The sequence below is a fragment of the Phyllosticta citriasiana genome, assembly GCF_038021145.1.
Source record: "Phyllosticta citriasiana strain CBS 120426 chromosome Unknown IWZ02scaffold_1, whole genome shotgun sequence".
Taxonomy (NCBI): Eukaryota; Fungi; Ascomycota; class Dothideomycetes; order Botryosphaeriales; family Phyllostictaceae; genus Phyllosticta; species Phyllosticta citriasiana.
In genome coordinates this window covers 2,860,268-2,885,963 of record NW_027117278.1, presented here as the reverse complement: position 1 = coordinate 2,885,963, position 25,696 = coordinate 2,860,268, and the positions used below count along the sequence as shown (strand labels likewise).

At 56.3% G+C, this 25,696-nt stretch overlaps 9 protein-coding genes across 9 annotated transcripts; 4 read left to right on the top strand and 5 right to left on the bottom strand.

Annotated features, from left to right (window-relative positions):
* Positions 1-4,065: 4,065 nt before the first annotated feature.
* On the bottom strand, positions 4,066-6,486 carry IWZ02DRAFT_31711 (chromatin remodelling complex Rsc7/Swp82 subunit-domain-containing protein). Its single transcript, XM_066764158.1, has 3 exons — positions 6,303-6,486; positions 6,055-6,165; positions 4,066-6,006 (listed from the first exon to the last, which is right to left on the bottom strand). Exons 1-3 carry the CDS (start codon positions 6,412-6,414, stop codon positions 4,238-4,240), a joined length of 1,992 nt encoding a protein of 663 aa, XP_066627556.1. The 5' UTR covers positions 6,415-6,486; the 3' UTR covers positions 4,066-4,237.
* Positions 6,487-7,533: 1,047 nt separating this feature from the next.
* Positions 7,534-8,259, bottom strand: IWZ02DRAFT_31685 (uncharacterized protein). The gene has a single exon (XM_066764155.1). It carries the CDS (start codon positions 8,069-8,071, stop codon positions 7,622-7,624), a length of 450 nt encoding a protein of 149 aa, XP_066627555.1. The 5' UTR covers positions 8,072-8,259; the 3' UTR covers positions 7,534-7,621.
* A 2,332-nt stretch (positions 8,260-10,591) lies between these two features.
* On the bottom strand, positions 10,592-11,367 carry IWZ02DRAFT_31669 (uncharacterized protein). Its single transcript, XM_066764153.1, has one exon. The coding sequence runs from the start codon at positions 11,239-11,241 to the stop codon at positions 10,747-10,749; it is 495 nt and encodes a 164-aa protein (XP_066627554.1). The 5' UTR covers positions 11,242-11,367; the 3' UTR covers positions 10,592-10,746.
* On the bottom strand, positions 11,368-12,412 carry IWZ02DRAFT_31668 (splicing factor 3a subunit 2). Its single transcript, XM_066764152.1, has 2 exons — positions 12,247-12,412; positions 11,368-12,199 (listed from the first exon to the last, which is right to left on the bottom strand). The coding sequence occupies exons 1-2, from the start codon at positions 12,256-12,258 to the stop codon at positions 11,495-11,497; spliced, it is 717 nt and encodes a 238-aa protein (XP_066627553.1). The 5' UTR covers positions 12,259-12,412; the 3' UTR covers positions 11,368-11,494.
* Positions 12,413-12,491: 79 nt separating this feature from the next.
* On the top strand, positions 12,492-15,778 carry IWZ02DRAFT_440765 (ribonuclease R). The gene is given in 4 exon segments (XM_066766860.1): positions 12,492-12,761; positions 12,806-13,374; positions 13,419-15,684; positions 15,701-15,778. The coding sequence occupies 3 exon segments, from the start codon at positions 12,566-12,568 to the stop codon at positions 15,606-15,608; spliced, it is 2,955 nt and encodes a 984-aa protein (XP_066627552.1). The 5' UTR covers positions 12,492-12,565; the 3' UTR covers positions 15,609-15,684; positions 15,701-15,778.
* Positions 15,779-16,355, bottom strand: IWZ02DRAFT_440764 (uncharacterized protein). The gene has a single exon (XM_066766859.1). The coding sequence runs from the start codon at positions 16,205-16,207 to the stop codon at positions 15,941-15,943; it is 267 nt and encodes an 88-aa protein (XP_066627551.1). The 5' UTR covers positions 16,208-16,355; the 3' UTR covers positions 15,779-15,940.
* A 3,558-nt stretch (positions 16,356-19,913) lies between these two features.
* On the top strand, positions 19,914-20,504 carry IWZ02DRAFT_368765 (uncharacterized protein; the record flags this gene model as incomplete). Its single annotated transcript, XM_066764396.1, has 2 exons — positions 19,914-20,182; positions 20,219-20,504. 2 exons carry the CDS (start codon positions 19,914-19,916, stop codon positions 20,502-20,504), a joined length of 555 nt encoding a protein of 184 aa, XP_066627550.1.
* A 483-nt stretch (positions 20,505-20,987) lies between these two features.
* On the top strand, positions 20,988-22,136 carry IWZ02DRAFT_440759 (uncharacterized protein). The gene is made up of 2 exons (XM_066766858.1): positions 20,988-21,180; positions 21,261-22,136. The coding sequence occupies exons 1-2, from the start codon at positions 21,165-21,167 to the stop codon at positions 21,734-21,736; spliced, it is 492 nt and encodes a 163-aa protein (XP_066627549.1). The 5' UTR covers positions 20,988-21,164; the 3' UTR covers positions 21,737-22,136.
* A 1,100-nt stretch (positions 22,137-23,236) lies between these two features.
* Positions 23,237-25,387, top strand: IWZ02DRAFT_467293 (major facilitator superfamily domain-containing protein; the record flags this gene model as incomplete). The annotated part of the gene is made up of 9 exons (XM_066768550.1): positions 23,237-23,418; positions 23,565-23,657; positions 23,725-23,747; positions 23,818-23,935; positions 23,995-24,096; positions 24,258-24,288; positions 24,343-24,531; positions 24,672-24,951; positions 25,059-25,387. The coding sequence occupies 9 exons, from the start codon at positions 23,237-23,239 to the stop codon at positions 25,385-25,387; spliced, it is 1,347 nt and encodes a 448-aa protein (XP_066627548.1).
* Between the last annotated feature and the right edge of the window lie 309 nt (positions 25,388-25,696).

Sequence of the window (25,696 nt, the reverse complement as noted above, 5' to 3'; positions counted from 1 at the left end):
ATAACCTTAATAACCTTATCTTTAGACCTCTTAAGCGCTAAACGCTTAAACATAGAGTAGCTATCTAGGCCGCCTTTACTTCTATTACTAGAAAACACTATATCTAGCTACGCGGAGCCTACTAGGACCCTATATAATTAAAGTAGATATATAATATCCTCTCCTTAGTCCTCCCTACCTTTATTAAACTTAACTATAAGACCGGCTATACCTTTAACTTAGCCTTCATCCTCTATAAGTCTATTTACTATAACGAGAAACTAAACTATATATAAGTCCTTAGGAGTAGCGTCTATTAAGCTAGCTTATTTAATAATCTTATTATCTTACGCCTATATGCCTTATTAGTTTTTAACCCTATTTAGGAGGGATTATACTATAATAACTATCTAGGTAAGATTAACTATAGCTATCTCTTAAATCCTAATAATAAGATGCTTCTCCTTAAAGGAGCCTATATAAGCTACGTTCTTACCCATTAGCCCTATACCTAGACTAGATACTAGGTAGTAGTTAGCTACTTTAAGGGTATTAAATAAGAGGATAAGGATACGGGTAAAGTTAGCTTTATAGACCTTATAATAGATGATTAAGAGGCCTAGGGGACCCTCCCTTAGCATTACTAAGGCATTTCCTATTTTAGCTAGACTATAACTTCATCTTATAGCATTCTTATATCTCTTAGGCTTTAGAATTATTCCATTCTAGGGGGGTGAATCGCGCTAAGATGACTCTACTATACATGCTTAATACGATATCTTTAATATCTCTTAAGGCGTAGTAGTAGTAATATTAGTACTAAACTAATAAGATACGTTTATAATCACCTAATTCTAATTATATAAAGTAGTTATATGAGTAGATAGTTGTAGAGACAAGATAATATCTTCCCCTCATCACATGACTGATTACGTACACGGACGTACCCACTTATCCGTGATTCTACAGCGCTCTTGTCTGTGTGCGGTCAGAACGATGATGGTACGTCTCTTTGTGTCTACCAGGAGTACAAGTCAAGGAAATACGGAAAAGCCTCCTGTCTACCTTACCTCAGCGACTAGAGCAGGCAGCCAAGTTCAGTCCTCGGCCGTTTGCTCACTCGCGAGCGAGTGAGCTCGTTCGAGAGTTCGTGCGAAAGGATCCTCTCTCTCCTTGCTCACGCGAGCGCTCATGTCCAATGATTCGACGCAAGCAGGCAGATGCAGCATTGTGTTGAATGGCGCTACCATCGCGACGAGGGGAAGAAATTAAAGGCGAATGTTCAATGTTGAAAGACAATACTGGAGGGAAGGATGTGCAGTCCAGCATCACCAGTATCGAGAGCGACAAGCCGAGAGGTCGAGGTGTCTCCCTTCAACGCGGCGCGATGTACGATGAAGAAGACATGGCGAAGAAAAAGAGTAAAGGTCGACCCCAAAAGCGCCGTCGGTTGAGATGATGGAGTGATTGATGTACGGACAAAGAAACGAACGGCAGCAAAGACAAAAGCAAACACGACCACATATCAAACTTATCAACACAGCCACCTAACTAACCACCCACATGCCTCAAACCAGGTACCGGGACTCCGCCGCATCCACCACCACCACCACCACCACGAAAAGTTGCAAACCAACGCACCACCAATCCCCTCATGCACCGTCCAGCAAACCAAACCCTCCACCACACCCAAACACAGTCGATCACCGCGCCACCCGCCCGCCGCTTCGCTTCGCCTCGCCTCGCCTCGCGCCGCCCCTCCCCACCACCTCCACACCATCGATCACCCACACGCAAAAGCGATATGCTCCCACACTCCTCCTTCTCCCAACTCTACCCTAATCACCCAGGCACATAATCCGCATCCCAACCCATCTCTCTCCGTCGTCTTCTAAGCAGCCAACTAACCAACCAACCAACCACACAGCCCCCCCCCCCCCCCCCCCCCCATTACACATATACGGACCGATTCCCGTCCAGCGCGGAGAGCAGATTCCGACCCGCAGCGATGCTCGGTGTTATGGTCGATGATGATTCACGTACCTAACCTACCTGACCTAACCTAACTTAACCAAGCCTAGCCTAACCTAACCTTCAATGCGCCGAGCCATATGCGCTAGGCCGTGCGGGACACGCTGCTGCTGTGATGTGGGGTAGTGGCGGGGGCTATCCTTGTCTGGCTAGCAGGGGACAGGGCCGGCTTGCGGAGGGGAGGGATGGTTGGTAGGTAGGTAGGATGGAGGGAGGGGATGGGGACAGTTGTGGCGGTGTGTTTGTGCGTGGTGGCGGCGTTGGGTTGGGAGGACTAGACTAGACGGAGTGCTGTGGTGTTGAGGCGGGGAGAAAGATGTGAAGGCGTAGACTACTGGACTGCACGTACGCTGCGCTTTTGCTTTACTGCGCTTGCACATACCTACCTACCTGCCTACAACCCATCCCATCCACACTGTTCTCCCCCCCAAAACACCACCAACCTAAACCATATCTATCCACTGCATATTCGCAAAGCATTCATTGCTTCACAGCCAGCCATCCAGCCAGCCCTACCCTCCTCCCCTCCCCTTCCCTTCCCTTCTCTTCCCTTCCCCGCCCCGCCTTGCCCTCCCTCCCCTCCCCTCCCCGCACCTCCTCCATCTCCATCTCCATCCAAACCGTTTTGAAACAGCCGCAGCAGCATCACCAACCTACACCCGCACCCGCACCCGCGTCCCGTCCCGTCCCCTCCACACTTCCAACACGCGAGCCACAGCACGCATGGCGCGCGCGGGGAAGATCGACAAGCGCAATCGATTCGTCGGCATCGCGTCGCGTTAATGACGCGCGATCACTTGGTTGGTTGGTTAGTTGGCTGGTAGATTGATGGATGCAGTGCGTGCGTTTGAGGGGTTGAGGGACGGACGACGCGGCGCGTTTGGTTGCATGTCGAGGACAGGCGGCGAAGGAATGACGACGATGACGTCTCGTTTTTTTTTAGGATGGCTCTCTCTTTCTCTCTCTCTCGGTCTTTTATTAGACAACACTACCTACATACCTACCAACCACCGACTGGCAGACAGACAGACAGACGACGGGCAGCGCGCACTACAAACCTACCTTAATCAAACCACGAACGCGAGGCCTCTCGAACCGAACCACACCGATGATCCATACATACCACACCATATCAGCGAATCGCTGGCAAGTATCAAGCAAGTCAGCAAGCAAGACAATGCCGCCGCTCTTCTTCTCGTCTTCTCTTACCTTTCTCTCTCTCTCTCTTTCCCGAGACAGAAAGATAGATTAACAGACTAACAAATAGACCGAGCCACCACTGCGCTGCGCTGCTGCGCTACCACCAATAACATTACCACTTACCAGGACGACAGCGAGAGCCCGACAATCCGACGCAAAAGCAAACTGACAATCAGCGCGAGCGAAATGTGTGATGTGATCAACGGAGGGTAGAGTAGGGGATCAAGGAAGCTCGTAAGTGGATTGAATTAATGACGATGAGTGGACGGCGGCTGGTAGGTCGGTAGAGGGAGAGAGAAAGAGAGAGAGAGAGAAGATAGATAGGGAGAGGGAAACTAGTGTATTGTACAGGGTATGAAGGCCGCATGCGCGCGTGAGAGCGAGCGCACGTGTAGTGTGGTATGAGTGATAGCATACGATGAGAAACGAACCAACAAAACAGGGTGGTTGGAAAGGGGAAGGAGAGGGGAAGAAGGGGAAAGGGGTGTGTGTGATGTGATGATGAGGAAACAAAAGGCAACAGCCACTCCATAGCAGCCAACCTTCAGTTGACAACACTGATGACGACGACGACAACGATGATGATGGTGATGGCGGCGGAGGTGGTGGTGTTGTTGTAGAGAATACCGTGAGAGAGAAGAGCGAGAACGAACAGAAAGAACAAAAAGACAATAACCCGAACATGCCCGAAAAGTGTGAGTTACGCTGTCCTCCCTTTCCCCCCTTTAGTGCAGTTTGATATGACAACGTAAAAGACCTGGACCCTCCTCCTTGCGCGAGAGAGAGAGAGAGAGAGAGAGAGGAATAATAATTTGAAAAGAAAGATCAAGAAGCGAAAAAAAATTCAAGGACAAACGCCGGATGATTCGCTCGCGCACGCGTCCCCGTCCGAACGAACCCGGAATACCCAAAAATACCCGCTCGCTTTCCCAATTGCCCATCCTGCTGCTGCTGCTGCTGCTGCTCAAGTACCAGACGTGAAATCATAATGACTTGATGGTCTTGACGGTCTCCACCCAGGCCACGCCTAGAAGCCCTGCCAGTTTTGCTGCGGCGCCGGCGGTTGCTGCTGCTGCTGCGGCGGTCCCGACGCCCATCCCTGCATACCCGGCTGCTGCGCGGCGGCACTGCTCTGGTGGATGCCAAAGTGCTGGGCCGGGCTCGGGCTGGGCTGGTACGGGTTGCGTCCCATGCTGCTGTAGGCGGCCGGGTTCATGCCACTCATGGTCGAGTAGCCCATGGGCCCGCCGGCGCCGCCGTGCATCGAGCCGCTGCTCTGCGAGTGGTGCAGCTGCGGCGGCGGCGCGTGCATGGGCGACGGCTGCGGGTGTGGCGATTGAGACTGGCCAAACTGCGGCATGTTGTGGTGCGTTTGCGAGAGAGGCGACGGCGCGGTTTGGGGAGGCGGCCACATTTGGTTTTGCGGATATCCGTATGGGCTTGGCTGGGCCGGCCCGCTTCCGGGACCCATGTTCATGCTTGGCGAACGGTGGTGCAGCTGCTGCGGTTGATGCATCGGCCGCATCGGAGTCTGCACCAGGTTGCTCTGAGCGGGTGAAGGCTGGGAGTAGGCTTGCGGTGTCATCATTTGCGCCGGAGGTTGCGAGTGCGAGGGAATGCTGGGTGGTCCTAGGCCGGAAGTCGGCGCCGGCCGCGGCGACTGGACGCCCTGCTGGATTGGCTGCACGCCTTCTCCCTCGGCGGGTTGGCGCTGGTGATTTGCCAGTACAGGCTCGTGAGGCCGCTTCCAGTAGTCGTCCATGTAGTTGCTCCGAATGCCGCGCTGCTGGCCGAGACCCTTGTTGAAGTCGGCAGCATGGGCAGCCTGGTTGAGAATTTCGGCGGCCGTGCTGGGCTGCATCCTGCCTTCGTAGGCCGGTCCGGAAATTTCGTGCCGCGGCCTCTGCAGTCCTCCAAAGTCTCGAGCGCGCAACTCTTCGACGGGAGCGAGATTGATCATGGGGAGCGGAGCGAGCGTGGTCGGATTGACGCCGGGAGGAACGTCGAGCTGCGCAGGGCCATTGCTGTAGATGATTTCGCCGTGCGGCAGGGCCGTCAGGGCATGTGCGTTGTTTGCCTCCGCGGCGGCGGCCTCTCGTTGTCTCGCAGCACCCGGCCTCTTTTCTCCAGCGGCATCCTCCTCGGTGAAGCCCTGCTTCCGCGCCTTGCTTTCCCAATAGTCGTCCCTCACGCGTCTACCGTTTACAATCAGCCTGCTGCCAAACTGGCGAAACATGGAGCGCGCCGTCACAATGGCAATCTGTCGCGAGCGATATGAATACGGGAGGATTTCCTGGTGTATCAAGTCGTCCTTTTCGGCCTGCGTCGCAATGATCTTGTACAGCGACCGGTTCTTGTTGAAGAGCAGATACGAGTCGCGGTAGCCCAGGACGCGCGCACATTCCGTCGCGAGCATAAACAGCTTGTTGCCGCGGTTGGGGACGAAAAAGGTTCGGCAGCGGTATTCCCGTCCATCGAGCGGGTGTCCGTTGGGCGTGACCTTTTTCTCTCCGGCGTCGTCGAACTCGCGCGGTATGTACTCGTCACCCTCGGGGTTCAGCTGATCGGTGGTGTGGTCTCTAACTGTCGGCAATGCTTTTAGCACTGTTCCTTTGGTGGGTGTCGACTTTGGGGGGGATGATGCGCTGGGTGACGTTTGCGGTAGAGACTGCGACTTGAGCTGCGGGGTCTGAACGGGGCCAGGCGCGGGTTGGTGGTGGAGATGGGGATGGGTCGAGGGGCTCTCTGAGATGCGACTCGTCTTGGGCGGCCTCCCCCGTTTCTTGGGCTTGTCGTCTGGGTCGCGGGTTAGTCGAAACAATGACGAAGATTCGCAAAACGCACCGTCGTCTCCCCGATCCGCCGAGAGCACATCTTCTGAAGCGTCGGGCGAGCGGCTTCTCTTGATGCCGCGAGGGCTTGCGTGAGGGGCGAGGTTGGTGGAGCCGGGCAACACTGCTCGCAGCACATGTTAGCGTAAGGTGGACGTGGTGGTAGAGGTGGAAGTTTGAGATGCGAGACGCTGACACGCACTTGGCCTTGTCGAGCCGAGAGCGGTGGCGCCAACGGCCGGGCAGGGAAGGGCGACATACTACCTGCTGAGTTCAAGGCGGCGGGATTGATTGTGGTGGTCGGGTCCATGATATTACCAACGCCGCCGTTCAAGGATGCCGAGACGGGATGATGGGAGGTGGTCGAGTACATGCCCGGTCGGAAGCGCGACGAGCGGCGACTGGGTGGAGCGCAAGGACAAGCGAGCGAGCGAGCGAACGGGCGGGCGGCGGGCGACGCAGTGCAGCGCGCGGCGACGGCGTTTCAAGCGGCGCGGCGCGGCGCAGCGCAGCGCAGCGCAGCGACGAGCACCTGGGATGGGGATTGCGGCGGCGAGGGCGACTTGAGCGGCGATGTTTGTGGGCTTCGGTCATGCAGTGTCGCAGTGGTTGTCGTCTGTTGGTAGTGGTGGTGGTGGTGGTGGTGTAGCGCGGTGAAGAGTTGGGCTGGCCTGGCGGCTGCACGGTCCCGGCAGCATCGAGATATTGGCTATCTCTGACCCGACGCCGACGCAACCCACGGACCCGACCTTTCGCAAGAATGGAGGTGAGGTGTGGTGGTTGGCTGGTCGAGGATGCAAGGAAGCACGGCCAAAGGAGTCGACGAGTGGCACAATTTAGATGCCAAGTGGAGTGGAGTGGAGGGGAGTGGAGTGGGAGAGCAGAAGAGAGGAAGAGGAAGAGCAAAAGCCAGGTAAGAAACCGCCCAAGTGTCAAAAGGCAGAGGCTCCACCCAGAAAAGGAAAAACGGACAGCGGATGGATCAGAAAGGCAAAGCAGCCTCTTGTCTACTTACAGATAGTTAACTACATATGTATGAGTGAGTGAGTGAGTGGGTGAGTGAGAGATGTTCGCGTGCCGGAGCGCCGGGAGCTTGAGACTTGGCGCGTGTCGCAAGGGAACAGATGAGGAGAGTCAAGAAGGCCTCGAGCCATTGAAGAGAATTGAATACAACCAACAAATCTTATGACCTGCAGCTCGCGATGACGGCAATGACTGATGGCGACTCGTAATGTAAGATCTTGCAAGCATCGCATCGGCTTCCCGCAGACTGTACATGGCATGGCCCACACCACTCTACTACACCTATCCATACATACTCCATGTCTGCTGCTCTCCATCTTCACGCCACCTCTTCGTCTCTCTCCTCGCATCAACCGTTTTGCTTGACTTGAAGCTTCGTTTCCATCCTCGCCATCGCCACCTTCGGGGCCCGTCGCCGTCGCCGTCACCATCTCCCAGCCCAGTGCTGCCCGCCCGGTGCAACCCGTGCAGGCCTCTTGCCCGTGTCATCTGCTCCGCCGTCTGCAGGGTCTTGCCCGCACCTCCAATCGGCCTCCGCTATGCGCCACACGTTGACATCAACCGTTTGCCCGCGAATCACCTCCCGCGTCCTTGTGACTGACTGAGGTGACTGACTGACTGCTCCCTCTTGAATCCCCCTCCATAATCAGATACCCACCCGTCCATGCGATAAAGACCACCCTAGTCCATTCACCACCCGTCTCTCGCCCCGAAATCCAATTTTTGTCATCGACCTTTTTTTTTTTTTTTTTTTTTTTGTTTGCTTGCCTGGCCTGGCCTGGCCTGGCCTTGTCCTGCCTTGCCTTGCCTTGCCTTGCCTTGCCTTGCCTCGCTGCGACCCGAGACGAGGGGGCCTGCTCGCTCGATTCGGGCATGCATCGACAAGTCGTATAGGAATGAATGTCAACCAAGCCTGCAGTCATCTGACCAAGTCGCCGGTGTTTCCAGCCTCTTGGAAACACGAGCAAGACCACGCAAGAAAAAAAAAAAAAGAAAAAAAAAATCATTGTCTTCTCTTCCACTGGTGACTGGACAGAACTGGAAAAATTGACGGCATTTTTTAATCCCCCATCATCTCGGCCGGCCCGACCATCTATCTCCTCCTGTCATGGCCAACTTCATCCTGCACGCCGGCCATCTCCGTCGCCGCCTCCTCCTATACCGCTCTCTCTTTTCTTTTGTTGTCCTGCGATTCCATGCGTACGTAGGTGCTTGCTTGCTTGCTTGCTTCCTTCCTTCCTTCCTTCCTTTCCTTCCCTGCGCCCCACGAACTACCGAAAACCCGGGAATGCTTTTTTTGGGGAGGGGGGGGGCGGCCACACCCTCCACCCACCACCGTTTGGCGGGCTGGGGGGCTTGATCCAGTAATCGTCAAAAAATCCGTCAAGCCTCTTTCTTGGGTGTGTGTGTGTGTGTGTGTGTGTGTCTCAAGGTCGCAACCCCTGCCACCTCCCAAGTCGCACAAAATGGGCGGTGTGTTTGCAGTCGTGGTCTTCGGCCATTGTCACTCGCTCGCTTTGCTCGAGAGCTAACTGGACTGGACTGGATGGACTGCTTTCTCGGCTTGCTTGCTGCTTGCTTGTTGATTCCCAGATTGCTGTCTCTCCGCCATGGGCTGTCTCCTCTAGTCTCGCTCTCCCCGTCCTTCAACCATCTCCTCATCTTCATCATCATCGCCGTTCATATCTTCGCAATCCAGGAAAAATCAATCGCCGCCGCCGCCATCATCTTCCAGCCAAAAGTCCATGTATGTAACTAGCTCCCAGCTCTGCCTTAGCGCAAGCGAGTGTCACCCCCGTCCGTGACCCCGTCCTCCCTCAGCCCATCTGTCAGTCTGTCAGTCCGTTAGTCTGCCCGTCAGCCAGCCAGCCAGCCAGCCCGCCCGTCAATCAATCCGCCCATCAATCTGTGTGTGCTGTGCCTTGCAAGTAGGTGTGCTGCCTCCCTCCCTCCCTCCATCCATCCATCCATCTCGTCACCCACCCACCCATCCATCCATCCATCCATCCCTCCCGCCCATCCACCACTTCAACCATCTCACATCCCCATCCCCATCCCCATCATCCTCATCAACCAGCCCCAACCCACCCGGTAGCTAACCCTCCACCCGTCCTGTCCTCTCCTGTCCTGTCCTGCATGGGAGGGGAGCGCGGCACGCAGTGACCGAAAGCGCAGCGTGACAACCCACCCGACTGAACCGGCCGCTCGGGTCGCGTTGCGGTGCGTTGTGACCTGCTGGGTAAGGGTACATACGTACGATGGATGGATGGGAAATAGTAGCGTACATAGGTAGGCAAGTAGAGAGGGCGCATGGGTGGATGGATGGATGGATGGATGGGAGGTCGCCGAAAAGGCCGCAGCACCAGTGACGGTGGGACGGCCGGCCAGTGGACGCACAACGCGTCGTCACGTCACGGGATTTTTTTGACTGGCTGCCCTGGCTGGCTGGCTGTCATGGCTGTCATGGCTGTCATGGCTCATTTGCTGAGGGGAAGAGGAGAGAGGAGGGACGTGACGTTGTTATCGTTTATATCGTTGTAGCCAACGTAAGCAAGCAAGTACCTGTGTAGACATTTCTACCCACCTCAGGTACTACCCCACAGCCCACAGCCCACGCACAGCACACAACATGTCCACATCCATCCTTATAATTCTCCCAACGCCTCATCCACGCATACCCATCACTCACTCACTCACTCACTCACTCGGACGGCATGCGACGCCCGTTCCACAACCACCGACCGCTCTTCTGCCACGCCATGCCATTTCCAGTAACTCACTCTACTTGTTCCGGCGCTTAGCTGCGTGCGTGCTTTTCTTCGCCTGTGGGGCCCGGCTTGCCTGTCTACCTACCCGCCTTACCTAGGAGATTTTCTCCAACGAGTGAAGGGAGGAGGAGTGATGGTGGTGGTAGGCTCTATTCACTCGCCCATTCATTGATATGTTTACTTGGTGATGTAGAGATCGGGTTTTTTTTTTTTTTTTTTTTTTTTTTTTGGTGTTGGTTCCTTCCTTTTCGTTCTCTTTGTTCTACTTTGATGTTCATTTACTTGTTGGTTACTTGTTTGCCCTGTATACCTGCTGTCTCTTCTGCCATTCCGTTCAGCAATGATGCAATGGAGGAGGAGGCAATGCCTCGTTGTTAGCAAAGAAGCTTGATAGGGGGGGGGGGGGGGGGGGGGGGGGGGGGAAGAGAGAGAGGGCATGGAAACATTTTGACAAACAAAGGATGAGGACCTTCAAAGGTAGGCAGGTAGGTAGGTACACCACAAAGTTAATTACAGCACAGCACATAGAACACACGAAACACATCCATTTGTACCTTCCTTTCTTTCCTGAGACTTCAGATTGAATCGACTGCGGATGCTCCATTCAACTACAGTAACTCATTCTTTTCCCACCCTTCCCTACCTATTGAATCCCACCTTACCTCGTTCCCAGCCCAATCAACGCCAGACGAAAGACATTGCTTCACTGTGCGCGCGCACTTGCCCCGCGTTCTTGAATCTGGCACAGAGGAGAGGAGAGGTAATCGAGGTCGCCCAGACGGCCGCACAGCACAGCGCACTCTTTCTCTGGCGGCCGGCCCAGCGTCTAGGTCTGGTGTATGTATTCATGTACCTGCCGGCTTGCACCACAGACAGACAGATAGACAGAAGTTTCGTCTTCAATCAGGATGATGTCACCTAATCAGTGACACCCGTCCAGTGTGCCTGCTCGCTCGCGCGCTAGGATTGGCGGAAACGTATGCAGGTAGGTATGTAGGTGTGTAGGTAGCTGCCGTGCATGCCGCCATGCAGTGCAGTGCAGCAGAGAGTGCAGAGAAAGACCGGTCAAGGGTTTCTGCATGGCGGGCTGAGACACCAGCCACCACAGGCAGACAGGCGACGGCTTTGCATGTACAGCATGTGTGTAAGTCAGTGGTAGGGCCGGACGGACGGTAAAGTGACGAGTCGAGCCGAGTTGAGCGTTGGAAGCGAGAAACAGCAGCCGCGACGACGAAGCAAAAAAAAAGCAAAGGGACGGTTGGACATTGACTGGGCTGGGCTGGGCTGGGCCGGGCGGACGCAGCCGTTTGATATGGCAGGGATGCCATTGCGGATGCGGTGTGTTGAGTAAGGTGGCCATCCGCCATCCATCCCTGCTTGTGTAGGTAGGCACATGAGAGGAGGGACATGATTAGAGCCGCCCGCAAGAGAGAGAGACTGCGTGGCCCGGAAAAAGAAATCGTCGTGTGCGTCCGTCCGTCAAACGGTTAGGTTCGTTTCGCGCGCGCCACGCCCGCCGCGGGACGCCACGCCACCGCCTCAATGCAACCGAACGCCAGCTAGGAAGCCAACCAACCAACCAGCCAACAGCGCCATCCATGTGAGCACGCATGCATGGGACACGCTCAAGCCAGAAAAGAAAAGAAGGGTAATTGTTTCGTTTCACTTGCGGGGCCCCGTGGGCGCCAGGCCAGGCACGCCGCTGTAGCGCTCCTCGCGCTCCGTCTTGAAGAGAATCTGAATCCAGTACTCCTTCTGGTCCTCGTCGTACCAGGTCCAGAAGCGGCCCTCGCGGCGGTCCACCTCGCGCGCCTGCAGCTTGAACGCGCACGTCTCGTACGGCTCGGCTGCCACCAGCAGGTACTGGAATGACTTGTCCGGCTCCTCGACCTTTTGCTCAAACGCGCTCATGAAGCGCACCCGCGGCGTCACCCCCGACGATATCTCCGGGTACTGCAGCTGGAACAGCAGCCCGTTTTGCCGCGTCAGCGGGTCTCGGATCTTTGTGATTTTGTAGCCCGGCCGTCCGATCTTGACCACGTTTTTCCTGATTGCCACCGCGCTCTGCCCCATGCCCGGCATCAGCGCGTCCTTGTCGCGACCTTCCTTTTGCTCGCGCGCCGCGCGTCGCGCCAGGTTGGTCTGGTGCTTGCGACCCTGCGTGTGTGCGAGGTACGATCCATCATTTTGGTGCACCGTCAGGCAGAGACGGCATTCGAAGCTTCCGACGTGGTTCTTGAAGAAGTAGGGGTCCTTGTCTAGGTCGATGGTCTCGAGAGCGAGCTTGCGCAGACGCTCGCGTCGATCTGCATTGGTTGCGGATGCTGATGCGACGCCACCGCCGCCAAACTTGGAGCCGGCACGATTCTGTAGAACTATTAGATGTGTTGATGAGAGAATTGGGTGTTGCGTACCTGGTAATCCATGGTTCAGAGCTGCCGGAATGAGGGCGAGGCAACGGACGTTGTAGATTCAAATCAGGAATCCAGCGAGAGGCACTGCGCCAGGTGAGAAGTCCTCGCAACGTGTGGCGCGTCTTGGTGTTGGATTGTCGTAGAAGTTACGGGCAAGAGATGGGCGGACACATCCGTGCTTGATGAGTCAGCAATGCAAACAGATCAAACACGCCTCGTCCAGAAAAGTCGACGCGCTCCAACCACAAACAACAGCTGGCGCATCACTGGACCCCAGGCCCACCTTGACGACTTCGTGAAAATAATCGACCACTCAAACATGACCAGTCTCAAGCGATCCTTTGCAGCCGACGCCGCCGCCTCCAACCTGGCCAGCAAGGTCTACGTCAGGTCGACCCGAAGCGGCAAAGTCCAAAAAATCGTAAGAGAGGTCTACTTGAGACAAGATATTCCATGCTCTTCGAAACTCTGCACTTCGTGCCTCAACTCTGCACCCAAAGACTACAGCAACAATGGTGGGATTTCCGCTTGTTTTTGTTTCAAATCTAATTCCCGGCAGTTTCTCCCTTCGTTCTCTCCGAGAGGCCCGCGGGCACCAAATCATTTCCAAATGGCCACTATCTAGTCCCGGATACTAATGCATTCCTCACCGGAATGGATCTGTTTGAAAATGAAACTGCCTTTCACGATGTCATCGTTTTGCAGACTGTGCTCGAGGAAGTCAAGAACAGGTCACTCCCCCTCTACCACCGCCTCATCAGTCTTACCAAGAACGAAGACAAGCACTTTTACGTCTTTTTCAACGATTTCAGGCTGGAGACGTACGTCACTCGCGGTGAGGCCGAGAGCATCAACGACCGCAATGATCGCGCCGTCAGAAGAGCTGTGCAATGGTACCATGACCATCTCCAACAGGCGACCGGGGGACGCAGAAAGTGCCCTGCAATCGTAATGCTGTCCGACGACAAGGAAAACCTCCGCAAGGCCAAGGATGATGGTCTTTCGGCACTTTCAATTTCCGACTACGTGTCTGGCCTGCCTAATGCTGACCAACTGCTCGACATGGTGGCCGCAGGCCAGGAACAACGCGAAGTCCGCCAAGCTCAAGGAGAGTGGTTATACCCGGAGGTCAGTACCATCACGTGTTTATCGTTCTCTGCTAACTTTGACAGTACTACTCCATCTCAAAAATGATGACGGGTGTCAAGGCGGGAACTTTGCATCAAGGCATCTACAACGTTTCTCCTTACAACTACCTGGAAGGCTCCGTCCACGTATCCGCTTTTGAAAAGGCACTGCTCGTCCTCGGCAGAGAAAACAGCAACCGTGCCGTGTCGGGAGACGTCGTGGTTGTCGAGGTGCTGCCCAAGGATCAGTGGAAAGCTCCGTCTTCCAAGATTATCGAAGAAGAGACGCTCAACCGGAATGAAAACGCCGAAGCAGAGGAGGGCGAGGCTGTCGTCACGGAGCGCGAGCGGCGAGCGCTGCAAGAGGAGGTCAAGAGGGTGCATGGCAAGAGCGCTGAAGGCAGGCCACAGCCAACCGCTCGCGTCGTGGGAATCATCAAGAGAAATTGGCGGCAATACGTTGGTCACGTGGATAAAGAATCGGTCAAATCTACAGCGAAGCAAAGTCGCACGCAGCAGACCGTCTTTCTCATTCCCATGGACAAGCGCATTCCCAAGATTCGGGTGCGCACTCGCCAGGCGGGCGAGATGCTGGGCAAGCGAGTGCTGGTCACAATCGACTCGTGGGATCGAGAGTCGAGGTATCCCATGGGTCATTTTGTGAGGTCACTTGGCGAGCTCGAGTCGAAAGGCGCCGAGACGGAGGCACTGCTGCTCGAGTTTGACGTCCAGTATAGACCATTCCCAAAGAGTGTCTTGGACTGTCTGCCGGCAGAAGGCCACGACTGGCGAGTACCGCAGAGCAAAGACGACCCTGGCTGGAGAAGCCGTCGCGACTTGAGAGACTTGCTCGTATGCAGCATCGACCCTCCTGGCTGTGTCGACATCGACGACGCTCTTCACGCCAAGCAATTGCCAAACGGCAATTTCGAAGTGGGTGTCCACATTGCAGATGTCTCGCATTTTGTCAAACCCAATAATGCCATGGACAAAGAGGCGAGCATGCGAGGTACCACAGTATACCTGGTAGACAAGCGCATCGACATGTTGCCCATGCTTCTCGGAACCGATTTGTGCTCGCTCAAGCCTTACGTCGAGCGATATGCCTTTTCGACGGTGTGGGAAATCACGCCAGATGCAGAAATTGTCTCGGCAGACTTTACCAAGTCCGTCATTCGCTCACGCGAAGCCTTTTCCTACGAGCAAGCGCAGATTCGCATCGATGACGCGTCGCAACAAGACGAGCTGACGCAGGGCATGCGAACACTGCTGATGCTGTCCAAGAAGCTCCGCCAGAAGCGCTACGACGCCGGTGCCCTGAACCTGGCCAGCCCAGAGGTAAAGGTGCAAACCGAGTCCGAGACATCCGACCCTGTCGACGTGCAGACCAAGAAGCTGCTCGACACCAACTCGCTCGTCGAGGAATTCATGTTGCTCGCCAACATTAGCGTCGCGCGCAAGGTGTACGAATCCTTTCCCCAAACCGCGCTGCTCCGTCGCCACGCCGCGCCGCCGAGGAACAATTTCGAGGAGCTCGCGAACCAGCTGAAGGTGAAAAAGGGCATGGAGCTGCGCGTCGACAGCTCCAAAGCGCTCGCCGACTCGCTCGACACGTGCGTCGACGGCAGCGAGCCCTTTTTCAACACGCTCGTCCGCATCATGGCGACGCGCTGCATGATGGCGGCCGAGTACTTTTGCTCGGGAACGCAGGCGTACCCGGAATTCCGGCACTACGGACTGGCGAGCGAAATCTACACGCACTTCACGTCGCCGATCCGGCGGTACGCCGACCTCGAAGTGCACCGGCAGCTCGCAGCGGCCATCGAATACGAGCAGCTGGACGCCAGCCTGCACAGCAAGGGCAAGCTCGAGGGCGTGTGCAAGAACATCAACGTGCGGCACCGCAACGCGCAGCTGGCGGGGCGCGCCAGCATCGAGTATTTCGTCGGGCAGGCGCTCAAGGGCAAGGTCGTCGACGAAGACGGCTTCGTCATGCGCATCTTCAGCAACGGCGTCGTCGTCTTCGTCCCGCGCTTCGGCATCGAGAGCCTCATTCGTCTGCGCGACTTGGCCTCCCCGGAGCCCGAGGCCGACTTTGACCCCGAGAATTACGTCCTCGAGACGCGCGGAGCCCGCGCTGTGCGCCTCGAGTTGTTCCAGAAGGTGCGCGTGCGCATTCAGGACGAGGTGGAGGAGAGCACTGGGAAGCGTAAGATCAAGCTGGGGCTGCTGTGAGCGTAGCATGGTGTAAGTAGGTAGTGGAGTGGTGAGTCATGGATTGCGGCGGTAGGTAGGTAGGTAGGTAGGTAGGTAGGTAGGTAGGTACATACATAGGCAGGGTCGTGGTGGTGGCGGAGCGGGTCGAGAGTGAGGCGAGACCAATACCAATCCATATGATACCAATACCTTTTTTCCCTGCGCATCATCAACCATCCATTCCCCTCCCCGTCCTTATCCTTGTCCTTATCCTTGTCGCCTTCTCCTTCCATCCACACCCACACCCACATCTTTCCCCGCATGGTAGGGCTGGCCGGCTGGCTCGCTGACTGCAAACACAAACGTTCAACCTACCCCATCCAGCCCACACATCCATCCCCCGTGCCACACGCATCCTGTCGCGTCGAGCGGTCCCACTGCCCGCTTAGGGTCATCTGCTTCCTACCCGCATCGTCCCGCTTCGTGCATTCTTTTCCCTTATTATCCTGTCTGGCACGCCTACTAGTCTGTCTGGTGTATGTATCTACCCATCCATCCATCTGACATGCATGAATGAATGGTGCACTGGCCCGAAGAGGCAGGAAGGCAAGGAGTCTGGTGGTGCTGCGTTGACCCATTTAATCTGACACTGGCACTGGCACTGGCACTGGCACTGCGGGATGCGGCAGTAGCAGGGGCGGCGGCGGCGGCGACGGGTTGCCGCGTGTCTGTCCGGTCGTGTGGCGCTACATTGCACATCATACACATGCATCTATCCGTCTGTCCGTCCGTCCGTCTGTCTGTCTGTCTGTCTGTCCGTCTGTCCGTCCACTCGTCGGGTTCGTGCTGCGTTGAACTGCCTACATACTTGCTAACGGATGGAAAGGGGTGAGTGGATGGCTGTAGGTTTTAGCTAGGTAGGTACATGTATCCTGATCCTCTGGTCTGGTGTTTTTGGTTGCTTGCGAGCGAGATATGGACACTACATGCTGCTTCTCGTGGAAGATGGAGAAAGGGAGAGGGAAAGGGATGTTAGTTACACAACCAAGTAATACCAGTCTGTCAATGCGGATACGTACATAGCTACCTCAGCTGCATGACCGTGTGCAATGGCTCTCAGGGAAGGTATCTGAGTGTCGCAGGATGGATGGATGGATGGATGGATGGATGGATGGGTGACTTCTTCTGTGCTGTATACGGTTGAGGGACCTACTACCATGTGGAGCACTGCGCTGTTTTGAGAGAAGTTGCCTAGAGACAACGGAAGGGAAAATGGGAGCAAGCGCGACGCCATGGTAGTTTGAGAATGCAGGGCGGGGATTCTGAAGCGGTTGCGTCTTTCTATGGTAGAGAAAAGTCTCAAATCTACCTGCTTCCAAAATCCCCAAAGTCAATTCGACTTCATCTCCCCACGCCATCGCTCCTCTTCCTCATCTGCCACATCATTCCATCTCCACAATTAACCTACTTACCTACCTACCTACCCACACAGTCTGATTGCCGTCAAGCACAGCCGCGTCTCCCGCCTCCTCAAACCTCAAACCACCCACCCACCCACCCACACACCTATACAGACAGTCCCCTCCGTCCTCCACTGCTCCGAGAATAGCGCCGGCAAAACTAACGACAAAGCAAGCGTCACCCTCGCCGCATCTCTTCCGAAGCAATCAACCGCCCTGCACTGCACTGCGGCGCAGCAGTACAGGACAGGACATTGCAGCATCTCAGCCGGGCATGCATCGCCGCACTGATTGTTTGATCAGCGCCGGCAACGGGACGGAGGACGGAGGCGCGGAGGGAGCGAGGGAGAAAGAAGAACATGGGTAGATGGCGCGAGGTCTCTCCACAGACGCATGGATGCGCAGCGGCAGCGTACGTAGCCGATCACAGGGTGGTATCCGGATGGATGTATGTAGATAGACGAGCGAGGGATACGCACAGTACCATGCCTTTGTGGGCGGATGCGCCGGCTGCCAGATATTACGATTGGCGAGGCGGCGTGGGTTAGGTACACAAGGGATGTAGCTTCAAATGCGATGGGGACGATGGCAGGGCAGGGTAGGGCGGGTAGCGTGCGGGAACGACGAACGCGTGGGAAACTATGCAACTACACACATGCATGCCCACTTACATAGCCGATGGTGTTTGATTCATTTGGGCAGCGTGGGCGCAGGGGTGGCTCGCGTCGCTCGCGTTCGTGAAGGGCTGGTTGGTTGATTGGATTGGGAGTTGGGTGGAGAGTTGTTGCTTTTTCCTCATCTAAAGCACGCGTGGATTGCGATATTCCCGCGGCGGTGGAGCCTCGCTGCGAGCTATGTAGATTGCCGACGGATGGCGGGTGTTTGGATGGCCGACGGTGGGGAGAGGGAGGCGTCGTACTCGTGGGTACCTAGATGGACATTGGATATGAGGTGGACAGGGAAGAGGCGGAGGTTTGTCCGGAGTGGGTTGGGATGGTTTGGTGTGGGCGGATGATGATGTTCGCAGACGATGCCCGGCGGCAGCTTTGGGTTGTGGTGCTTTGCAGAGTTTCCATGGTCTTTGTTCCCAAACAATGTGTCGTTGCTTGCAGCACTCACGCATCCTCGAGATGCAAAGCAGAGGGGATGGACCGGGGTTGCGCCGGATAAAACAGACGGACGACGGCGGGAGGGGGAGGCACAGGAGAGCAAAAGGCTTCCTTTGCCAGATGGACGCCTCCTGCCGTCCGGTTTAATCTGGCAGGGGGCAGCGCAACATGAATACTGGAGTAAATAAATGGACGATGATGTTGACACCGAGGCATCAAGGCATACAGACATTCAGGCATTCAGGCATTCAGGCATTTAGGCATCCAGGCAATCATCGGCGCATCCCCCGCGGCTACGAAAAGCCGACAACACGGCAGCTGATTGGTGCAGGCCACGAGATTTTCGTCGGCTCACCGCCTCGTCGACCCCCCCGGACTTTTCCTTCTCCTTTTTCGGCCTTTCCCCCTTATGATGATCCAGGCGGAAAGGGGGCAGCAGGCAGCTTATCGCGCTGTCGTGCAGTGAGGTTGAGAGATGAAGGAAAAAAAAAAAAAGAAAAAAAAAAAAAAAAAGAGGGTCCGTCTGGTTCGCCGGGTGATGATGCCGTACGGGCTCGATACCAACCAGTCATGGTGATGACCTAGTGAAAGGCCGCAACCAGGGCTGAGAATTTGTCAATTTGGAAGAGTCACAGTCGAGCCTTGAGACGGTGCAGCTGACGACCGCAAGGAAAGCCAAGGTCATCCGCCGCGGCCGTGATTGGACGGCGGCGACGTCTTCATCTAAAAGACATTCCTCGTGCCGACGTCTCGAAACGGGTCGTGGCCGAAGACTTTGGTTCTCTCTCGCCGAGACGGCGCCCTCAACGGTTGATCTGCACGGGGATGGGCGAGTCATGGGCGGCGACGATATCAAGGCTGGTTGGACTGTGGAACATGAGGTGGTGTGCATTCTTCATTCCTCCAGCACCGAGCATATGCGCGTGACGGCTGACTTGTTGCCAGGAACAGGAAGATGTGGATGAAGAACAGCCAGGACAGCTCGCGTGCAGGTGTGCTCTCTATGTGGATATGGCCTTTGCTCCTCACCACCTCACGGAACCTCGCGCCTCCGTAGGTAGCTCCTCCCACCCACACCTCCTGGACGCCTTGCCCAAACCTCTGATTTTGGATTCGCGGTCGATCCGTCATCTCCCCACCACCTGCAACCAGCCGGCCCTCCAAGGTACAAGGCACAAGGCTCGACACTACTCTGGGCCAGCCCCTGACCACCTCGTCACCATGGCTCCTCTGATTGGAACACGATCGACCACAAGCACGTTCTCCCGTCTGTCGTGCGCATCAGGAACGCGCTGACCTTCCTTGCCACCATTGACCATGCCAATACCCTCACCGCACTTTGAATATGTCATCGTCGTCGGGCCAAAAAGATCTGATCGTCGTCCTGCCTGGTCCCCGTTGCTTTTCTACTCGCGTCTGCCGTGCTCTCTCATCATATCCCAGCGTCCTATGCCGCCATTGTACAACCAGGCAGCATGCACCCGATCTCATGACTCCTCCCCAACCCCGTCCCCATTGGCCGTGCCGCTCTTCAGCTTGTCGAAATACTCTCTGTCGCTGTTGTTTTTTTCGCTCCCATCCTGACCGGTCCTGCCTGACCGACTGCTCCTCCAACGACGCCATCATATCGACGCCGCCGAGGCCCAGGCCCAGGCCCTACGCGCATTGCCTGCATACACCATTTTCCCTTGGGATTTTCCCGGCCGTCGTAACCATTTCTACTGGTCCATAGCCCGCAGCACGACGGCCCACGTCATTGTCTTCTTCTCAGCGACATGGCCCGGAGCAACCATCAATTGGCCATCATCCTGGGCTCAGTCCTTGGTGGGACGGCGACGCTGCTCATCATTGGCTGCATCTTTGCCTACGTCGTCCACCGGCGAAGGACCAACGGCTCCATCATTGCAAGAGCCGTAACGCCGCTGGACGACGCCGAATTCGAATCGTGGAGACGGCCGAGCAAGCAAATCCAATCTGGATGGCGCGAGAAATACAGCATCCTGCCGGAAAAGCCCCCGCCGGCCCTGACGCGCATGCCGCCGTCGTCACGCCAGAACAGGAGGAGCCGGGCCAGCAACAGCCTCGTCATCACCGAAAAGGACCTCGAGGACGTGCCGACGTACACGTACCGGCCCAAGCCCACCACCACTCCCGGCGCCATCAAGCCGGCCCACGTCCGCAACATGTCGAGCATGTCGCTGCGGGACCGGCCGCCGACGCCCTTTTCGCAAAAGGACGGCATCATGCACATGAGGACGCATTCGGCGTCGGCCCGGAGCACGCGAGTCCATCATCCGTCCGTCTCGGAGGCGTCCGACTTCGACTTTGGCTTCCAGCAAACCTCGAGCCCTTTTGACAAGATTTGATTGATGAATATGCGGTCCGCCGGCGGAGCCAGCCAGAGCAACCATCATGGGCGAGTCAGATTGCCTCGTCACGACCCTCATGTTATAATGTACATATTCTTAGCCCCCCATCATCATGTTGTTGCATGCCAGCTGTGTAAGAAAGAAACGAGAGAAATGTTTTGCCCGAGTAATGTCGGCTTGGGAGCATGGATGGCGATGGAAATGGCGCCACATACGCGTCCACATGTCTGGATGGATGGATGAATGGATGGATGGGCGGGTTGCTTTGAGATACCACAGGAGGGCTTTGTGCTTTGGTTTGAAAGAAGAGATACGAGCGCGTTCGAGAACAAATGATCGACTTTCCTGCCTTGCGGAGTCTTTGAAGCTGCGACAAAGAGAGTGAGTGCCTTGATGCGGTAGAAGTGGAGGAAGGGGACCTAGGTGGTGCCAAGACTGGACCCCGAACGGCTCCCGCTCGCTCACCTCCGACGGGAGCCAAACACCACCGTATCCTAAACAACGCCACTTGCCCTCCCTACCTACCTACCTACCTACCTACCTACCTACCTACCCACCTTGCCCGTCGCCCATCTTAGCCTATCGCCATAGCGCCCCCACGCAGCTCGACTGCCGTCTGCTTTTCTTCCAAAGCTCGTGCTTGCGCCCGTCCTCGCCATGGACATTATCCAAGGTACGCAACGCAACGCACAAACGCACCGCCGGTGGCTCAGCCTCCTCACTAACTCTCCCTCTCTCTCTCTCTCTCTGCAGACTGGGCCGCGTTCTTGACGGCACAACAAGAAAACGCATCACAAAATGGCAGCGGCAACGGCGCCGCACCATTCTCCCTCATCCTGTCCCTCGTCAAATCGTACCTCTCCCCGCTCTTCTCGCGCCTACCAACAAACCCAGACCTCGCCTCCATCGCGCTGCTCCTCGTCATCCTCTGGCTCTCCCTCCACGTCCTCAAAATGCTCTACGGCGTCGTCGTGTTCTGGGTCACGCTGGCCATGCGGCTGCTCGTGGCCGCGGCCGTCGTCGCGACGGCGCTGTACGTGTGGAACAACGGCGCCGAGCAGACGCTCGCCGACGCCGCTCGCTGGGGCGCCTACTGGGTCGATGTGTGGAAGGGTGAGTATGGCCGCTTTCAGGCGCAGGAGCAGACGGCGCGCGCGTTTATGATGGGGCAGCAGGCTGCGAAGGCGAGGGCGTCGCCGTCGCCGTCGCCGCGTTGGCCGTTTGGCTAGCTAGGTGGGCGGAAGAGTCGAGATGCTGTGGGGCGCTGCGAGACTCGAGCCGCGGCGTTGGTGGTGAGGAGGGTCTGCGGGCCTTGGTTGCGCTCGAGGTAGCGCGAGTCGTGCTCGGTACATATGGTGGAGGTCGGGAGTCGTGGCGCGGTGCCGTGCCGTGCGGTGCGGGCTCCGGCCTGTCTGTCGTTGCCCAACACCTCCACCACCGGCGAGCATGCGTTCGGGGCACTCTTACCCCGTCACGTTGTTGGACTAGCTGTTTCCGCATCCATGGGATCAGGCGTACAGGAACAGTCACTGTCCATACTTGTTGGCACGCTTCACAAGCAGGAGACTCATTCGTGCGGTACAGGCATTGGAGGAACAAGAATCCTTTCTTCTTCTTCTTCTTCTTCTTCTTCTTCTTCTTCTTCTTCTTCTTCTTCTTCTTCTTCTTCTTCTTCTTCTTCTTCTTCTTCTTCTTCTTCTTCTTCTTCTTCTTCTTCTTCTTCTTTCTTTTGGCGCAAGGCAGGCAGGCAGGCGAACGGGAAGGGAACAAGGGCGCGCGGGTGGGCAAAAGGCGTTTAGGTCACATCGTTTCTGTCGTCGATTCTTCTCTTTGTCTGCAAACTTCTCTGCCAATCGCAGCATCCAACGCTGTACGAAAAGCTGATGTCTTTTTCCCATTGCCAAGCTGCCGTCCGCCTATCACATACTCGTCTACAACGTGCTTAGACTCGACGTTCTACATACCTGGTACTTACATACAGAGGAGGGAATGCATAGGCAAAGACAGGCGCGTCTCGGCGCGGCAAGCGGGCCTAGTCGGAGCGTAGACCGACCTACCTCTCGCGATAAGTGTTGCTTTGCTTCTTTCGGCGACGAAGGTAACCTCAGGCGATGTGGATAGATACAGGGAGGTCAGAGTACCGTAGGTGGGTGTGTGGCCAACGCTTAACCTTCCTCCCGCGCGCCATAGCCGTTGGTTGGTTGCGCAGCCAGCCACGGTGGCCCTCACAGAGAATCCGCGGAGCACGACTTGGGATGGAGAGCAGCAGCCCAGGCCCGGCAGGTCTTCGCGTTAAGCTTAGGTTGCCCTGCTCATCTGTCTGGGTACCTTGGCCCTGATCTACCGTGCCTTGCAGCAGGGGCGCCGCTGCCGCCCGAGAAACAACCAAACTGGATTGCCTTACGCGGATGGCGTGTCGTCCGCGCTTGATATCGTGGGTTGAGCAGGAGAGTTCCAGTGGTGGCTCTTTGGTGCGTGGATGAGTGTTCGCCTACTTTAGCACTATGCCGCGGCGCTTTGGCTGCCGTCGAATCAGTCTGGCTTTCTTCCATTGCGAGAAGTCCGATTCCGCGTTCCTGTTTGTCGCCAAGAAGCTTTGATCACGTCGACGCTTCTTTTGCTCGGATCCACGCCTTTTGCCAAAGAAGAAAGATTGGAGAGAGGGAAGTTTTGTCGCTTGCCGCCTCCGGATTACTGCGAAGCTTCTCACTTGTAGGCGTCCGCAAGTTATGGGGGAAGAGAAAGATGAAGTCTTTCCTCTCCCGAGCGCAGAAGACGTATCGACGGGTTCGAGTGTTGGCGTCGTGGTAGCGGACTGGACAGGAGGAGAAGAGAGGGTGGTGAAGAGGAGGCTTGACTGGCATCTCGTCCCGCTGCTGACGGTGCTGTATCTGTTTTGCTTCTTGGACCGGTACGTTCGCCCCGGACATCAAAAGCAGAGTAAGCTGGCTTTGCGGACCAGTGCGTACATCGGGTATGGTTGCCCCACATTCTGCCGTCTTGAACAATGTCGTTGTGGAAGGAAAGTTGGTGGCGTTGACCCTCGGCTGCGGACAGGTACGCCTACATTGAGGGTCTGCGGCAGGACCTCCGACTCATGGGCCATCAGTTTAACTCGTCTTTGACTACAATCTTCGTTCTTTTTGGCCTGTCAGTATCTAGCCCCCTTTCCAAGCGTCTTCGGCTCAGGAAACTGCACTTGCGATATTCCGAGCAGCGTGCTCATGAAGCGATTAGGAGGTGCTACATGGATTTCGCCGCCACCCGCCTTACAGCTGGAAAGAAACTCTGCTGATCTCATGCTTCGCAGTCCCATTCCTCTTCATCGGCTTCGGTTTGATTTCGCTGTGCACTGCGTTCGTGGGAAACTTTACGGACTTGATGCTCGCGAGAGCGTTCCTGGGCGGATTCGAAGGCGGAGTAATACCGTCGGTTTCCCTTCGTTGTTCGAACAAAACAGTCGAAGCTGACGACCACTACTTGACAGGGGCTTTGCCTTTTACCTCTCCCTCTTCTATCGTAGGACGGAACTTTTGTTTCGCATTTCCCTCTTCACGTCTTCCACGACCAAGGCTGGGGGCCTTTGGTGGTCTGCTCGCTTCGGGTTTCTCGTGGGTGACTGCTGCAGGAAAAGCTTCGGATGAGCCTGATCTTCTGGGAATACTCCTCCTTGGGGAATCAACTCGATGCGGATTCACACGTGAGTCGTTCTTGTCCAGAGTCGTGTGTTCCCAGCTAACGACGCACCAGGTGGCGCAACATCTTCTTCTTCGAAGGCCTGGTCAGTACTCGCTCTGGGTGCCTCGTCTTCAGCCCGCTGACACTTGCTGACCAGATCACAATGCGTATGGGCATTGTGGCCATTTACTTCCTCGTGTCGACGCCCTCGCAGTGCGAGTCCCTCGACGAGCGCGAAAAGTACACCGCCACGGAGCGACTGCTGCTGGACCATCGCATCGACTGGATGGAGCCCGTCCAGCGGCGCCACGTCGAAGCCGCCATCTTCAACATCAAACACGACGACGTCCGCCATCGGCTTCATGTGCTCGGCGCTGACAGCCAACAGCCTGACATTCTCCATGGCACGCCTTCCTTTCCCCTATGCCCGAGTCTCTCTCCTCGCCTCGCCTCGCCTTGCTTTGCAACCCAGCTAACGCAACGCAGCCCGCCATTCTCAAAGACTTGGGCTGTACGTCGATACAAGCGCAGCTCATTCCGGCGCCGCCTTTCGTGATCAGCTGGTTCGTCTCCATCGCCGTCGCCTTTGCCAGCGACCGCAAGCGGCGCCGCGGCGTCTTCATCGTGCCGCTCGCCCTGCTCGGCATCGTGCACTTCGCTGTCCTCATCTCTGCGCCTGCTGTCAAGGACCAGCACTTGGCCATTTTCTTTGCAGCTAGTGGATCCATCTCCAAGGGCATAATTTACTTGTCCTGGGGCATTCACAGTGCGTTATCTCGCCCTTTTTTCCGCCCTCTTTTTGATCTCGTAACGCTGCGCCGATGACCGATCGGCCATTCTTAGTACATCACTTACCATTCATCGTCCTCACAGACGTCGACAGCCCCGCCGTCCGCTCTGTCGCAGGCGGCTACATCACAGTCCTCGGCACCGTCGCCGCGCTGACCGCCACATGGACGTATCCCCTGAAAAACGCGCCCGCCTACACGCAGGGCCACACCATCAACCTGGGCATCTACTACCTCAGCGTCGTGACGGCACGTTTGGGCATCGCATACGTGCATTATGAGAATGGCGCTAGGGGTAAGGGAAGGCGTGATGGACGGCCGGATGGGTTTGTGGAGAGGGGTGGGCCGGTGATGGGAGAGAGGCTGGAGTGTTTGCTTGGGCATCGGCATCCGGGGCTTAGGTATATTCCGTAGGGTGCGGTGAGTGAGTGGTGAGGGTGAGTGGAGAGTTCGTTCTCGTCCTGGCTGCGCACAATGAAAGCTCCACATCTCCCTCCTATTCCTTCTCCACGGTCAACTCAGGAAGCTTTCTCTCCGCATCTCTCGTCTATCAACATTCTCGCACCACCAACTACTCACCCCCAACCCCTCCGCACTTCATTTCAAGAAATCAATCCATCAAGACGACGGTCCGTCCACCCCCGGCTTCCTGTTTTTTCAACCGGCTCGGCGCTGGCAACTATAGCCGAAACCCTCCTTTCCCACCAATGGACGCTTGGTTCT

What these genes read in the sequence shown, in the direction of transcription:
- IWZ02DRAFT_31711 (XM_066764158.1), bottom strand. Translation starts at nt 6,414, where the DNA reads ATGTACTCGACCACCTCCCATCATCCCGTCTCGGCATCCTTGAACGGC. An exon ending in CGCCTTGAACTCAGCAGGTA is followed by an intron (nt 6,166 to 6,302) that starts GTATGTCGCCCT and finishes TGCTGCGAGCAG; the next exon opens with TGTTGCCCGGCTCCACCAAC. An exon ending in GGCGGATCGGGGAGACGACG is followed by an intron (nt 6,007 to 6,054) that starts GTGCGTTTTGCG and finishes CCCGCGACCCAG; the next exon opens with ACGACAAGCCCAAGAAACGG.
- IWZ02DRAFT_31685 (XM_066764155.1), bottom strand. Translation starts at nt 8,071, where the DNA reads ATGATTTTTTTTTTCTTTTTTTTTTTTTCTTGCGTGGTCTTGCTCGTG.
- IWZ02DRAFT_31669 (XM_066764153.1), bottom strand. Translation starts at nt 11,241, where the DNA reads ATGTCCCTCCTCTCATGTGCCTACCTACACAAGCAGGGATGGATGGCG.
- IWZ02DRAFT_440765 (XM_066766860.1), top strand. Translation starts at nt 12,566, where the DNA reads ATGACCAGTCTCAAGCGATCCTTTGCAGCCGACGCCGCCGCCTCCAAC. An exon ending in CAAAGACTACAGCAACAATG is followed by an intron (nt 12,762 to 12,805) that starts GTGGGATTTCCG and finishes AATTCCCGGCAG; the next exon opens with TTTCTCCCTTCGTTCTCTCC. An exon ending in GAGAGTGGTTATACCCGGAG is followed by an intron (nt 13,375 to 13,418) that starts GTCAGTACCATC and finishes TAACTTTGACAG; the next exon opens with TACTACTCCATCTCAAAAAT.
- IWZ02DRAFT_440764 (XM_066766859.1), bottom strand. Translation starts at nt 16,207, where the DNA reads ATGGGTCAACGCAGCACCACCAGACTCCTTGCCTTCCTGCCTCTTCGG.